The sequence below is a fragment of the Zerene cesonia genome, chromosome 20, assembly GCF_012273895.1.
Source record: "Zerene cesonia ecotype Mississippi chromosome 20, Zerene_cesonia_1.1, whole genome shotgun sequence".
NCBI lineage: Eukaryota > Metazoa > Arthropoda > Insecta > Lepidoptera > Pieridae > Zerene > Zerene cesonia.
This window is the reverse complement of record NC_052121.1, coordinates 6,706,299-6,722,984: the sequence shown is the minus strand read 5'-3', so window position 1 is coordinate 6,722,984 and position 16,686 is coordinate 6,706,299. Positions and strand designations below refer to the sequence as shown.

The 16,686-nt window shown below is 33.4% G+C and overlaps 1 protein-coding gene across 6 annotated transcripts in view; it reads right to left on the bottom strand.

Annotated features, from left to right (window-relative positions):
* Positions 1 to 16,686, bottom strand: part of LOC119835109 (RNA-binding protein Musashi homolog Rbp6) — a 382,679-nt gene that overhangs the window by 256,062 nt on the left and 109,931 nt on the right. For all 6 annotated transcript variants that reach the window (XM_038359748.1, XM_038359746.1, XM_038359744.1 and 3 more), the window contains exon 3: positions 10,023 to 10,104. In XM_038359748.1, the coding sequence (XP_038215676.1) occupies positions 10,023 to 10,104 (82 nt within the window). The remainder of the gene's footprint in view (positions 1 to 10,022; positions 10,105 to 16,686) is intronic.

Below are 16,686 nucleotides of genomic sequence, written 5' to 3'. Positions count from 1 at the left end.
AATTTAAGACGTTGTCACGTCAATAAATCCTTTAAAATATAGTTAGTAATCTCAATATGTATGTATGAACTTTGTTTATTATAATTCGAATACAGATAAATTCACGAACCGCGTAATTTCAAATAAATCCCACCTAATACACTACTCGAACACAGCAAATTCAAAACGATTACTATCATAAAGCGCTGTGTAAATACAATGCTTATTATTCATATACTTGTCAGCAAAACGCCCCGCCTCGGCACGTTCCGTCAATAATTTTCTTAGAACGTTACAGATCTCGCTCAAGAACAAATCGTACTGAAGTAAACATTGTATAAAGCTTGTCTATAAAATATCATCTCTTGCTTAGGTTTTTGTTTTTCCATTGAATCTCGTTCCACAAGTGGGCAATAATTGAAAACCAAACCTTACAGAGCAGAGTAGGGATCGTGAGACACCAATATAAAGGCGCTCAGAATAGATTGAACGTATAAAATTTTCAGTTCAAATTCGCACGAAGCGCTGCCGCGGGTGAAGCTCTGTATCTTTTTACTTTGTAACCTTACTTTTTATTCCATTAGCGCGCGTGTGAGGCCCCTGTAGCCAAATATCGTGGAATAATAAAAGCTGTTTAGTAATGATAATACGGGAAACAGCTCTGCTACTCTAGTATAACTGAATTAAAGTTGCGCATCATGAATTTTGCGTTTACGCTTATTGCTCGGGCAAATTAGGTTGTTTTAAAACTAGAATTCACGTTTAATAAAATTTATGTATTCCACGAAGGCGCCTTATTTTTCTAGGAACAAATTATGAATGCAAAGTTAAGCCTTAAACGTTGTAAAGATGAATGCAAGTCCATCGGCTGTGGGAAGTTTCACAATAGCAGGTCGGTTTAAAAAGTTGGTTACAATTTTAAGTCTGCGAAAATCCAGGAGCGTTTCAAATTGTGATCCTCTTTGGCGCTTTTTCTTTACTTTATATGCGCAATGTACAACGCTATTGCTCTAACAGAGAACTTTTTATTTCCGTTTATACCGAGTCAATCGTCCGCGAACATTTTTCAAGCAAACTTTAACAGTGGAGGCAATCGCTCCTGAAATTCGAAAATGAAATCGTTCCGAGCGTCGCCAAGATTTATCGGTGGATGTTTGAATTTACTTTGAAACTTTAGGGGCATAAAACTTATGACACGTAATCGTATATTCTACTCAATATTTGTTTAACAGGACCGGAGCTACCTTAAAGTAAAATTTTCTTACTTTCTTATGTCCATCGTCATCATCAGTCATATACTACGGCCTCCTACGAGGGTTGAGGTCATATACCACTACTTTGGTCAAGTGCCCGTTGGCAGTAGTCACATACCGTCGAACTTATTAGTTTTGTAGGCATGCTGGTTTCTTGGTTTCTATTCAATGTTTTCCTTCAAAGTTCCCTGTGTTGCTTGTGGCTATTCAATTGAAGGAACTTCGTCTTTCCCACATTCTGATGAAATGTGCGTTTGTATGTGAAAATGATAGAGAAGAATATTCTTTCGTTAGGATCTGAAGTTAAAGGGAAAAGTCAGCAGTTTGAGACAGGTGGAGCATACAATAAATAAATAGTTTTTTTCAATTTATCTTCACTTTATTCAAATCACCTCTACTTGAAACGGTGAAGGAAACCATCAAACCGGTATATTGAATAGTCAAAAAAATCATCATCGACGACATGTGACATCCGCCAACTCGCACTTGGCCAGCGCGATAAATTATGAGCCTAAACCATAATAGGAGTCCTGTTTCCTAGGTTGTTGATGATATGATAATGTGAAAATTGGGTCATACAAATTTTAGTTTGCTAACGAAATAACTAAATGAAACAATAAATAGTCAACACAAATGAAAACAAATCAGTTATTAAATAATTCATACTCCTAGTAACACTTACGAATTCACGATCAATAATTTTACAATCAGCAACTCTAGTTTGTGTTTATTGAACGTGTGGAACATGCCTTGAAAACATTTTCTATGTATTCATTTCAATGAAGGTTATTTAACATATACTTTCCGAAGAATATAATATATTAAAGTATTGTGTAGGTGATTGGTAAAATTTAAAATATTAAGTAGAGTATCTAATGTTTGTTATAGAAGAGTCATGAAGGAATACTACAAATTCAAATTAAATAATTCCTAATTTTTCACTCCCCGATGTGTATTGCTAATTTGTTTAAACGCAAGAACGAATTGCGTTAAACTTTCGAATGTACCAAGGAAATATACATTGTGCAGGGTGAAATTCAAGTGCCGAAACCGTTGTTTTATAGTTGTAATGGTTGCCCCAAGGTGAGCACGTACCTTCGCGGTGACAGCCCTTGATATATTTACGACAATCTGCCGCCCGTAGTTTTAAGAAATATCCTAGCTTTTGACCGGCCGGTTTTACGTTAGCGACGTTTGTGAACGTTTGTCTTTTTGATATTTATTAGTATGCAATTTAAAAACCGTATAAGAAACTATGCGAACGGCGATCATTGCAAAAAAAATGTGTAGTTATGTTTTAAGTTAGTTAAATTGTGTAAAAAAGTACACAAATCATTGCAACAAGAAAAACGAACGTTTATTAAATAATAGAATATCGCACTATTCTTTTATTAATAACAATTTTAAAAAATCAAAGATAGTTTTTTTTCAATAAAGCGGATTTTTTCTCAAATTTTATTTCCAATTTTAAGTAAATTTTATGTAATTAGTACTTAACGTTTATATTTCATGAAAACATTAACTTCTTATAATTTACTTAATTACTAACTAACTAATATTATCATGTAATGCCTATTGAATTTCCTCAATTAAGAAATCTATTTCTGAATATTTTTCAAATGATGTTTCTTCAAAACGAACGCTTGGCGCATGCGCAATAATGCGATGTAATAAAAAGCAATGTACCGGACACAAACACCCATCGCAGATCTAATGAATTGTGAATTATCCCGCCACTAAATCTTTAATATCATATATGTTAAATTTACCCTTGGGTAATATTTTGGTCTTAACTTTGTGAAGATAACAGAGAAAGAGATGTTAAAACCGTGATAGGTACTTGAATAAAATAGAAAAGATTTTGTATTATAGTAATTTGTTTTCTCTATATTATCTATTCTTCTCAAAATCTTTATTAACCTAAATATACAGACAACCCCGTTTCTATGGTCATCATGAGAGTCAGGGTTTAATTAAAATTTATGTCTATTCTATAATTGCATATAAAGTTTTTATTAGAATACACTTACGTATTTACTATACTGCAATTGTAAATTCGATAAATATAATAGGAACATTCGAATATTCCTAACAACACGCTCTCAAGTAGCCAACGGTAACTTAATAACAAAAGCTTATCTCAAATGTTCGATAAAATTGTGCATCATTTTAAAGAAGTCAATATTTCACTCAATCTCATTCACACTGCGTCTAGACTTCCAATAGTGAGATTGCTTATATGTACCGTTATACATAAAACATGAGGTGGAAATGTCCAAGCCTTCATTCCGTACGAGTCACGGGTAAAATTAACAAGTTTTTATTGGCATGACTCCAATAGATGTTATTTGTTAAAATAATATAATGCCGTGGAATATTCATAAATGAAGTCCGTGACAATCAGCGCTGTCTAGGATACCGCAATTTGATATTCATGATAATTTTATATGCATATAGCTCTGATTACATATTCATTCTAATAACTTTACTTGCAACGGAATTTAGAAGAATGCTAGCGATCGAAAATACATCTTGTTTACGATAACGCTAGTAAAACTAGTAGTTTGGAAAACAGCTTTGAAGGGTGAACATTGAAATTATCTACTTAATTACAAATTGTTAAAATCGTATTTATATTAATAAAATGATAGTTTTAATAAATAAGCGAAGAATTTCAAAAGAATTATCACTCTCCTTCATAGTATTCTAGACGGTTAAAAAGCATCATTTAACAGTAGCCTAAAAATGACTTGGCAATGACAAAGACATGGTAACGCATATTACAAAAACCTTAATCAGATTTTGTCCAATCGAATTTCTCTATTTACATTATACATTTTAGTTTGAGTTTTATGTATTTAGTTTATAAACCCATCATCACACTACACAAAACTTAAAGAAACAAACATCTACATACGACTCCTTCAGAACAATTCCATATAGTTCAGGTCAAGCAACAATATGCATATTCATTTCGGCCGCTTCAAAATAGAACTCCAAGAACGAGTCTCAGCATTTTGACGCAAGTATTAATCACGTACATATATGTAATGGTGCCTATTTGTTCGCGTCCAGAATTGCAACGGTTAATCCTTGGCACGCCGCGGCCGGCATGTCCGTATAAATTAATCTATCGGCAGATCCTCATGCACATTCACGTATGTCGCATCGCTTCTTTCGAGCGTCGATATTCTTCATAAATACCGTCACTTAGATCGGCTTATTTGGTAGCTACGACAGCACGCTGAAAGACTTATCTTCTATACGTGGCTAGAACGGATAATGCTACTATTATTTTGACGCGTGTATTTCTTTGGAGGCGTATCTCTAAAAAATATATAATGTATACAAGGTACTCTGATTCCAAAATTTTGTGAGGCGATATACGAATAAGCATACTGAAAACAGTTACAAAGATTTTAAAACTTACATATCTTAGCGCTTTTAGACTAACAAAAATAATAATATATTAAATAAAACTTGACAAATAAATACAGAATTATTTTTTTCTTTGTTAAGCAGTAAATTTAACCAAATAGGATGAAAATATCCTACAGAACTAGTAGACCACAGATCTTGTTAGATCCGACCAATCTACTGCGCCTGAACGCGGCGGTCAAGCCTCGTCCATACTAACGATTTGAGAACTACTTGAAAATTTTCGAGAATTTTCGAGCATTCTTCAAGACCAGACCTTCTTCACTAGCGTCTTGCTTATATGAATATTTAAATTGATATTTTATTTTTAAGTACCAACATTGAAGTAGAATGCACATTTTTCTTTATATGTCTTGAAATATTCCAGTATGGGACATTGCTTATAATAATCTACTCCGTGGTTTAATAAATTACCAATTTGAGAGATTTAAACAAAATAAAAATGAGTCTTTTGACTACCATTTAGTGCCTTGAACTATGCGTTTAATAGCCTTAATGACAAGCAATAATTTTGTTAGTACACATTATAGAAAATTTAATTTATATTATCTCCCTATTTGAAAATCAAACACCGATCCATTCATATACAATTTAATTATAATAGATAGTCGTACACTTAACACCTGGTGCTCGTGTAGCGATAGAAGGGCGATTCGTCGACTTACCGTCATATCATAATAACAGGATAGCTTATACGATGGCCGATTAATGAAGCCAGCGTAGTGCTCCGCAGAACGGTGCTGTAATAGTTTTATGACTACCCCCTACCAAGGGGGCAGGACGGCTCACAGACTACCACTTGATTATGCATCGCACACTTCCAACCGATTATCGAACTAGTAATGAACGTTACCGCACAAATTTTACTAAGTTTTAAGAGTATACTGATTTCACTAATTTTTATCCGTAAAGTTTTAATTGCCACGCTTGTCTACCGTGATGGTATTAAAATTTTTAATATGCGCTTAACATAATTACTTGCTTATATAACGGCACGTTACGACTTTTTTGTTTTTTGTTCGTAAATAATAGAGTGAGTTAGTTTATAATTCTATTGCTTAGGAATCATTATGTAATGGATAGGTACACACAGATATTTTTTAACTATTGTTATTTCAATCCATATGAGGTAAGATTACATATCAGTATATATTTATTGGCACACTGTACATGGAATATTGTGAAGGATGTCCTATCCTACCGCCTCATGGAAGGCCCACAACCTAATTACGAGAACGAAAAAGATCATGATGGTAAAAATATTAATACTAGAATACTTTTTGATATAACATTATATTATTATGTTATATTGAGAAATCGAATAGAAATAAAAAAAAACATATCTTGAAGGAGTATATTAATATACTTCTGTGTGAGCAGTAAATAGTAATTCAAAGAGACTATAGCACAGTCATTGGGCTAGGCTGCTAAGCAGATTAAAACATTAAGGTAGATAATAATAAATTATAATGAATTATTTATTTCGGGGTAACAAGGACCCAATATCAGATTTATAATGTATACACCAATATAAATTATTTGAAATATATATTATATTCCATATAACTATTAACTTGAGAGTTATATATTCTGGATAGCAATGTAAATTTGAAATAGCTGTTAATCTGTTAATCGAAAAATCTGTTTTATACTTACCGCAAAACGTAAGCAGCGTAAGATAAGCAGTTAGTAACCCGACCTTTGCCAATATCAGATAAAATCCTAACATATAATACGACTATGAGTATAGTGAATATGTCGCTTATTTGGACTTCCTATTGATCAACTTTAGAATAACAAAATATACACCTACAATAATAATCAAATCAAAATATCTACATGTAAAACGGAATATAATATTCAAATGTCGTCTATCAAAATCACATAAATAAAATGATAGCAAACGGATCCAATTCAACTATTGCTCAATGAGTCGTGCTGAAGTGATGCTCTGAAGCATGAATTAAATACTTTAGCCGGTCTCGTATCTGCTAAGATATGGCGTCGCGGTTCGGTGACGTCTGCGAGGGTCGCGGGGGACGCTCAATCCCTCTCATTTAACACCACTCCATTCCTCTGTAGGTGTTTGCCGAAGCGATTCCGACGAAGGATCCTCCTTTTATGGTGCTACTTACAGTCTCATAGTGATTCGCGGTTTTATTTCGGACGGTTCACGTAATGGCGCGTACATTTTTCACGCCTTGCGAAAAGCGAGCCCAGTAATCTTTGCATTTATACCGTGATCCTTTATTGATTTTAGATTTTAGTGGAAAGCGAAACGAATGAAATAGGCGTGAATGGAGACGCGCTGTAAGCCGCTGTAAGCTCCGAGTATGATATAAACTTACATTCAGGCATCGTATAAGCCCGAAAGATGGCTCGCGTTTGAAAACGCTAAAGTGCGCACGTATTAAAATCTGCCGTTATGATACCTAATTAAAAATGTAATTTGTCATTGAAATTTGACGACACAAATCATATCATCTGCTCGACCCTCTAACACGAAATGGGCGTCTTAACTTCGGAAACTTTGGCCATAAAATTATGATAAAGGGCTTTGTTTTAACGCGTCAAATAATTTACTGAACTTAGGAGTAGGGTAAAATTCATCAGAAGTATGTAAATGCATCATACTTTTACAGCGACATAAATATAAAAGTATTGTTCTTACGATTCCTTTAAAAAATAAACAGAAAACAACACCAATTTTCCCCGTTTCACGCCTAATAAGTTTTTATTAATATCCAAAGTTCACACGTGCTCCTCGCAAATCCATTTCCCTAAATCCTTGTAAAAACAAAAAGGAGACCCACCATTAAAATAAATAAAAGGAAATATAGCACCGGGCGCAAATTATTTCACTTACCTACTTCTTTCTATAAAAATGCGAACGACGCATTAAATTTTCGGTAGAAAGGAAACTCCCTTGTAAGCAATATCGAGCAGGCAAATTTTTCAGATATTGCCTTCAGGTAGCGCACATTTATTATGTACCCGAATATATTACTCCTGATTCATTGACTTTGGATATTGATTTACTTTGCTTGCATAAGTTGTAGTTTGGGAAAGTCCGGGGGTAAACTTAGTCTGCGTCGTGAAGAATTAGGGCGACTTTATGCGTACAGACACTTGACGTGACAAACTTTCTTGGATATTGAAAGCGTTTCGGTTCTTACGTTTGAATTATGTTGTATTTGAAGCTTTATTGTAAGACAGGACGTTGTTGTAATTAATAGATAATTATAGTTATATTTATGATTGGTTTCTGTTTCAAGGTTAGTTATTGGACATCTTTCAGTATTCTATTCTGAGAGCAGCTTTTTGAACTATATTGTTAACTGTTCTTCTGCTTGTTTATTTAAATGATAGTACTTAACACAGATTACACAGTACACTCTTGCTCTGATTTTAATATTAAATACATTTTTGTCATATAATTTAATTACAACTAATCTGAATTTAAAAATTAGTTCACTACAGAGTTATGATTTTCGCCACGTACGGTGATACACATTATTGTTTCGTGATAAATAATTTACAACCATATACATCACGGCACTAGCGCTATCTTAGCAGACTTGCCTAGCTATGAAATAAGCAACGAAATAACAGAACAAGTTGACTTTTATATTGCCGCCTTGTTTACGGGAACTGTTATCACTACCAGCACACCGGCTGTACATCTCAACCTTCGCCTATGTCCACTTGATTTACGATTACGATAAGGTGTCGACCTAAAAACATTTCGCCTCCAGCCAGGGAACATTGTCGCAAAAGATTTAAAACCGAAAACGGAACGGAAAATTTTTCGAATATTAACGCAATATCTCACAGCTGATGGCTGTTTGAATGAAATATACGCTCCTAGATATAGTAACTGATATTATTTATAGATTTTGATTGTGGGGACACGGTTTCGATTTTGAAGGAATTTTCTGGCCTCCCTAGCCGTTAATTTCTTATTATTTATTATTTATTCCATTGCAAGAAATTTAGACACAAAAACTGCTGCATTACTTTATAATATACAAGCACCTTAAAGTATGTACAGGAATATAATATATGAGCTTTGTCTATAAATCACAAAAAAAAATTAATCATAAAAGGATATAAATATAACCCATTTCTTTTCGATTTACAATAACCGATACAATAAGTAAAACAACAGAATGAAAGTTCAACACTTACAAAATGCGAGCACTACACTTTAAATAACCAACTCGGCGGAACTTTGAAAACAATTGAATTCTGCGCAAGCGTCACTCAAACGCGCTGCGATACCTAAAATTAACTGAAGCTGCCCAAGTTTCCCCTGTAATTTAATTTAACTTCGACCGAATCACACAATAGCTTGCAAGCTTAGCCGTTTAATTAACAGGACCTTAACAGCCACCGATACCCAATATACCAATAAGCATAAACAAAAGACATTTACGTTACATTTGGCTGAAGCGGGGTGCGGAGTACGTAATAGGTTGCAGACTGCATTTAGATTCACAGCTGAGCCGCTCCAATATCGGCTTCGTGCATATTATTTCAGGGGTGCGCGGGGCAATATTGAGTTGTGAAACCAACGATTTACCTAACTGCAGACGATGTTAACAGAGAAACTTCACCTCGACACTTTGACAACTTATTTCTTGTCTCGGGAGTTCCTAAGCCACTCGGTTGTGTACATAGTGCCTTGATTGTTGTTCACCGTGATAGTTATCTCAATAACTAGCGAACTTCAAATGTTTCCATGCTTCATTTATTAGACAATAACAGTTGCACAATGCATTCACAAAACAGATTCCGCCAAATATGAGCTATGAGATAAAACGGTATCAAATAACGAGGCAACTATTAAAGGAATTTAGCAGTTCCGAGGAAATAATATCTGCTTTGAAAATTGAATGTTTGATTTAGAATAACTTCATTTCTAAAAGCTTTGAACGTAGCTGCTACGGTATTATTTTGGTTGGAACAACTTTTTAAGAGCAAACTTCGAACATTAATTTCTTGTTCTATAATAAATTTTAGACACCTTGAATTTACTCCAATGGGTATTGATATGTTAGTTGCAATCTTCTCAAAGTATCCAAAAATATATTACTCTTGCCAAAATTAACCTACTTTTTTCCTTGACCATATTTTCTTCTACATCTATTTATTTATTTATTTATAGCACAAACTTAGACAGAAACAAGAAGAGACTTACCTAATATAACAAACCTATAATAATTAAATAATGAGAACGAATTCATTCGTAGAAATTATATGAAAATTGATCCAGAATTTAAAAAAAATATTAAATACACAAACAGGAAAATAAAAATATCTTTAAGGCAATAAAAAACGTGAAATACATACCTCGACCGTCTTGTGGTAGGATCTTTCATAACCATTACTTCTGTGATTTCGCCGAATTTACTAAAGTAATCTCGTAGGCTTTCTGCAAAGAAGAAAATTTAATTTTAATATCTGTTATCATTTTATTTATTAACATCAAAAATATAACAACACATAACATTTTAATCCAGCCACTGTGTATTGATCTGTTCTAATATTCTTTATTTTACACAATATTTTCACAACCAAATCAAAAGATCAATATCATATATTTATCAACAAATTATTTTGTTTAATTTTAATTCTACTATATCATAGCTCTAATTAGTTTAAATATTTAGCAGTTTCTAATAGTAAAACGGATTTTCAAATAAATTAGTAACAGATAATGTGGATAAACTCGCTGTATAATGAGAATTCATGCGATGCATATTCTCGTTTTTAGGCGCATTTTACATAATAACCGTGCCGTCGACGCATTATTTTGATTGCAAATTTTGATGATAAGTAATTGATAGTTTGTATTAATGCTGCTATTTTCCTGAACCAATATACGTTTGGCGTATAATTTCAATGGAAGTTATTAAAAATATTATCCTTATATTTTGTAGTTGCGCCTATATTTTTCTCGCTCGTTACATATCCATTCAGCTCATTATTTTTAAATCGTTCATTTATTTAACGATTCAATAAATAAGAAAGCTTTCCCTTTTCTATAATATCTCCACCGCTTCCATTGAACTTTTACCGCCTCATGAAATTAGGTATGATATATGCATTTAATTTTTATTATGTTTCCCTCAAGGGTTACCGATTAATATTAATTAAGAACAAACAGGCCAATCACGAAAGCTTATTGTGGGTTACATTCCAATTTAAACTTGCGTTCAATTCGTGGCGCCGCTTCTAAAACCAAATGTTGGACTATGCTTTTAAAGTCGATTTTGGACTTGTTTCGCAGTGAACTTTTCTAATCTGACCATCTGGCTCTCGGCTTGGTACCGCACTTCGAAACAGTAATGAAAAGTAACGATTCAATGTACATTCTACCATTAATCAGCTCAGCTTAGTGTGCGATCACATGTTATTCGGATTTAAAGAGCTAAGCGATTTTGATTAAATTTATCGACATGGCGAAACACATCAGTTTTCCATAACCTATCTGGGTTGACCTACATGACGTACCGGTTTGTTTAGATGATACCCACGGGACAGTTCTGTGAAGGACAGAGCGGGTGTATTCGGCACAGTTGTTCAACCACCATAAAATTAGCATTTGGCCAGCGAGTAGCATTTTCATCTGAACACAGCTCGAGGTACCTGAATTGTTCGACCGCACTTCTAAAGAAATGGCGGATTGGAGATTTTGTTTCTTTACAACTACTAAGACGGACGTCGAGGATTTTTATGCGCTTCTTCGGATTCTGTTCTTTGAAGTTTGTTGCTGTTAGAAACTTATTTAAGCTTCAGATTTCGAACATTAGCCACTTCCAACTGTATAAATTGTAACTCCATCTATTATAAATGTTTTATCTGCAGATACAGTTCATTGCATTCGTTTAAGCGGAACGTATTTATAATAATTAAATTAAGTGATATGTAAATTGTCTGGCGATTTCGTTAACATCGAATAAAAAGGTGACGTGGCATTTGTCATACCCAACCACCATTAAATTGAACCTTGCCGCTGGCCTGCTCCAATTGCAGTTGAAATTCAGCAAACTTCACAATAACAACACACCCTTACATACATTCACTCATATACATAACATGATTAAGCACTTTAATGTTAAATTTTACTGCGAAGTGTCCGCTACAATAGAGTTAATTGGTTTTATCAAAAATCATTATCTGTATAAAACGATTATTATTATGACGAATAATGCGCTGTATCGTTAATTATAACGATGGAAGCTTAATTGCTTATCTTTTATAGATTTATTCAATTGATTTTCGGCATATATTTATTGTAATAGGATAAGCTTTTTATTATTTGGTCATTATATATATATCGAAGTAACCATGCAGAATAATATAAATGGACGATTTAATGAGGATTGATTTACTAACATTTCTGTAATATTGTAAATTTATTTAAGAATATCAAATTCGTGTATAATTGAAAGAAAATATTGCAATTAAATGTGTAGTACTTATTTCTGTCTTTCCATTAATTGTTCATCCAAGAATAATTACGAAAATTCTAAAACAACTCAGAGTTGAAATGCTCCCTAATTGGCAGTTTTAATCTACTAACTTTTGTGCGAATTTCATGGAAAGTACGCAACAACTTGTCGCGGTCGACGCTGAAACGAATCAAAACCGTCTAACGGCGAATTTATAAATGTATTCCAAATTAATAAGAATCGAAATTGTTATTTCAATTAATTTATTTCGTTACACAATCACGCGGTTTTTATGCGAATAATTGAATTTATCGTTCGCTTCCCTTTTGCCCGTTTTAAATGTTTTTACATTTTACTGTAAATTTTTGTTTATCATATTAACTTTTTAAATGGCTATGATCCCACCTCCCTTTGTAGAATTACGAACATTCGAATAATTCATAATATTGTGTGGGGAACTACCGTCGCGAAATAAAAAAAATAAAGTATATATGCGACCACATGTTACTCACACATTCAAACAGTGCCTTTTGCGGCGGTATGTGCTCAACTACCATAAAATTGAAATCTAGCCCGATGAGCCTGCACAAAATAACCGTCAATGTCATACATAATGAACAATGGGCAATACAAAAATATTCCGGACTCATCAATAAATTAATTCCGACCGCGCGTTTTTGGATGTCGCAAACCCACATGCTGAATATCGTCAAGTTTTAAAATATTCATGTAACTCTGCTGCTACAATATGGTTAAAAAAAATTAAACTTTTACCAACTAGCTATTGAATTAATCTTGTTTTTTAACAATACGTGTACAAATTGTTTGCTATTGCTGCATCTACCGGCCTCTTTTACACTCGATGTAATTTCATTTTACATGTTACAATTTACTTTACAATGAGTTTTAATTAACTCCATTTGCGAGCTAGGTCATTGACTTTTGATACCATAAGAAGTGAATTTAAATGACAATCCGAGCAGGTGCCTATCGCAGCAGCATGAACACATCAATGGCTCATCCACCCCAATCAATTCCACAATAATGAAGCAATCAATCAGATCGTAAACGGAAACGGTTCGCATCGCATATTTTATCTTTAACAATCCTTGCCCACCCGAACCAATTAGTGTAAAAACCTTCCGTAGTACAGTCCAATGTTATAAATTTGGCACTTAGCCTGACGCAAATTTTCAGTGCTGTCAGCAAATAAAATGTGCTGCAGTAATAGTTCTGCGACGGCTGCGCTAAATTGACACAAAATAACATTTTTCATTTTAACGCAATCCTCAACTATCTCCTGGTTTCGCGTGTAATTTTCACTTTTACTTTATGTCTGAATTCGTTTATTTATCTAAACAAAATTGCCGCTATATTTTTCATCAAATTAATTTCAATTCTATCGATATAATTGGTACGGCCGCATTCAACAACTGGCAATAAAATCTATCGCATTGCAAGTGAAAACGCTGTTTGATGAAAACTTTCAATCGTAAAATGCACGTTGTTTTGAAAACGCATCAATTTATTTAGATAGAGTAATAGAAAACTGAACGGATGGTTCATAATTTTGTTCCCACTATTCAATCTTTTAGTTTGTATCAATTTTATTTATACATAAATTATTTATCATATTCATTATCATCCAAAAGTTATGTACTTATCGAAGCAAAGGAAAACAGAATGCATCTATATTCCGACGCTGAATCCGATACGAAATCTAAACGAAAGAACCCACTAGGTGAAGTACTAATAAGATATAAAACAAGCTTTTATTGACACGTTTAGCGTTTATACACTGCTTTAAAATTGTGTCCTGTGTATAAAATCGGCCCATTAAATGTGTATTGTGGTTGGCAAGGCGCCAGTCACGTAGATGCATGCACACGTCCGAATCTGCGAATCTCTGAGTCGCTCCACTACGCTCGTTTGGGATGATTTCGACATATCAACATTGAAAATCGAAACAAATACAATATTCAATAACTGTAAGTTTCATTAATTACCCATTTTACATGCTATTGATTGTAAAATGATTTTTTACTTTCCAGACAAAAATGACGGTTAAAACATTGCATAATACAGCAAGTTACGCTCGATTACAATGAAATGTTAAACATATAAAAAATCCCTAGGCGGTTATCGTTATAATTGCTACATAACAATATTTTTAACCGACCTCAAAAAGGAGGAGGTTATTTATTCGACTGACGCTTTGTGTTTGTTACTTTACAACTTCTTACTGGGTTCACCGATTTTTATGATTTCTTTTTACTTGAAAGCTGATGCCTCCCATTTGGTCTCATTTAAATTTTCAAAACTTTGAGGGCGGTATTTTTTGCATTTTATTAAAAATAATTATTATGTATTGCAGTAGCTTCGTACAAAATATACTCAAACCCAAATATAATAAAAGCAGTTATGTTAACAACATTTTTATGTTGAAAAGTAACATTACTTACCGCGATATTTGATATCTTGAGGACACTTCTGGTGGAAATTTACATTCAGAAATAATAAAAACATGGCGCTGTTGGCCATCTTTCGTACTTGAAGAATACATCAAAAGCAAAATGAGGTGGCTGAAGATTTCACTTGACACGCAATAAAGAAAGTACATCAAAGAGATTGCATATAAAGCATCGCGAAACATTGTAAAAATCACTGCGTACGTGTGAAGTGTCATCAGGGCGTCTGAGTTAAGTGGTGATCGCTTGTTTTTCCCACTTCCAATACTCGTAGGCCCGGCTTTTGAAGTGCCCTCACTGGTGATTTTACCCCGCGCCTGGCTGTTTTTTATGGGGTCAAGAGACCTCCCACAAAAAAATCGTTCGATAAATTACACACTGACACACACAGATTGGACTATAATGTGCATGGTCGTGATATATTGAATCTGCACGACTGTTTTGTTTAAGTACTCAAATTGGTTTATATTTATACAAACGACTGTAAAATAATACATATGGATGACTATAATCGGATTGATATAAAAATAGTATCACACATTTTTAGCATTTCAAATGCAAAATAACTTTAATGCTAACTATAACAATTGTTCCAATACCATGTATTTTTAATCATACGTCGGCATTGTTAATAATTAAATTGATCGGTAGGCTGGAGACTACGTAACGTGTATAAATTTTGCATCAGGGCCTGACAGAAGACAAACTTTACAAATATATATCACGAGACCAGTCAAGACGATGGGTAATTTATTCTCAATAACTATCAAAGCCAGTGCAGATGTTGTATAGTTTCAATTTAAGGGCACACGGTTAGTTCAGCGAGATGAACTTCGTTCGAACTTTGTGTATACTAACATTGTCAACTAATCTAACAACCAGTAGGAGATGTGCGGTTACCGCAGACTTAGCACTGCCTTAGAAATGAGTATGTGATGCTTTTATTTTTTCTCTCGACTCTTGTGGTTACATTGTTTTGTGAGTATTGATGTTTGAGTTTATTCTGTATTTTTCCACCCAGATCCAAAAAGTTAATGTGATTAAAATATGAGTAAGTAAGTAAATGGATTGCCTATATTTTCAGTCTTTTCTCTCACTTACACTGCATTGGCATTGAAGCCAAAACAGAAAAAGGAGAAGACTTTCTAAGCACTGTTTACGTAAAAGTAAGTATATAAATGATGCATATCATTACATATCTATTGCTATCCAATAATATAGTATTATATATGTTATGTGTATTATGTGTATTTTATTTTGTTATTTCATTTTTGTTCATGTATTTAAACTTTTTATAGTTCTGTTTATATATATTTGTATGTTAAATTAGGTATGTATGTATGTCTGTATGTATGTATATAATATGTATATATTTTAATACCATGCTATACTCAAATTATTTTCTTAATTGCCTTATTTTTGCTCACCCACTATTTCATATATTCTTTTTTCCTGTTACCTTAAGGGTTGCCTGGTAGAGATCGCTACCTAGCAATAAGGCCGTCTTTTGCTTACTAAATGTTATGTTCAGTTTTTCTTTCTTTTTTATAAGCAATAAAGAATTTCATTTTATTTCATTTCATTTCAAATAGTATAATAACTGAAACACTTCATTTATTATTCATAATTCATTCAAAATATATAAATTGATTTTCAGGTAACGGACGATTATGTTGGATTTTTCACGTATCCTATTTATAGGACACGAAAGATTATCGCCGAACAATTAAACACGAATTACTTTTGTTTATAACACTACATTATCGGGTATTACGCAGCAATTGTCTGAATTGTCAACGACTGACTGTTGTGAGATATGACCTGGCACAGATACATGGCTAAATCTGAAACATCCATTCATTTGATAGCAAACCTCAATGAGAACAGAGAGACTAACAGTTGAGATCGCAACATACATTATAAATTATCGTATTAACTGCACGCCGAAACAGAAATAGGTTTTATTATATAAATCATTGTAATTTATTTGTAAAACTTTTTACTGTTTGACCTAGTTTTATCGGTTTGATTTATTCCGGAATCGATTCTAGTCGATTATAAAACGATAATGATAGTTAAATTATAATCAAT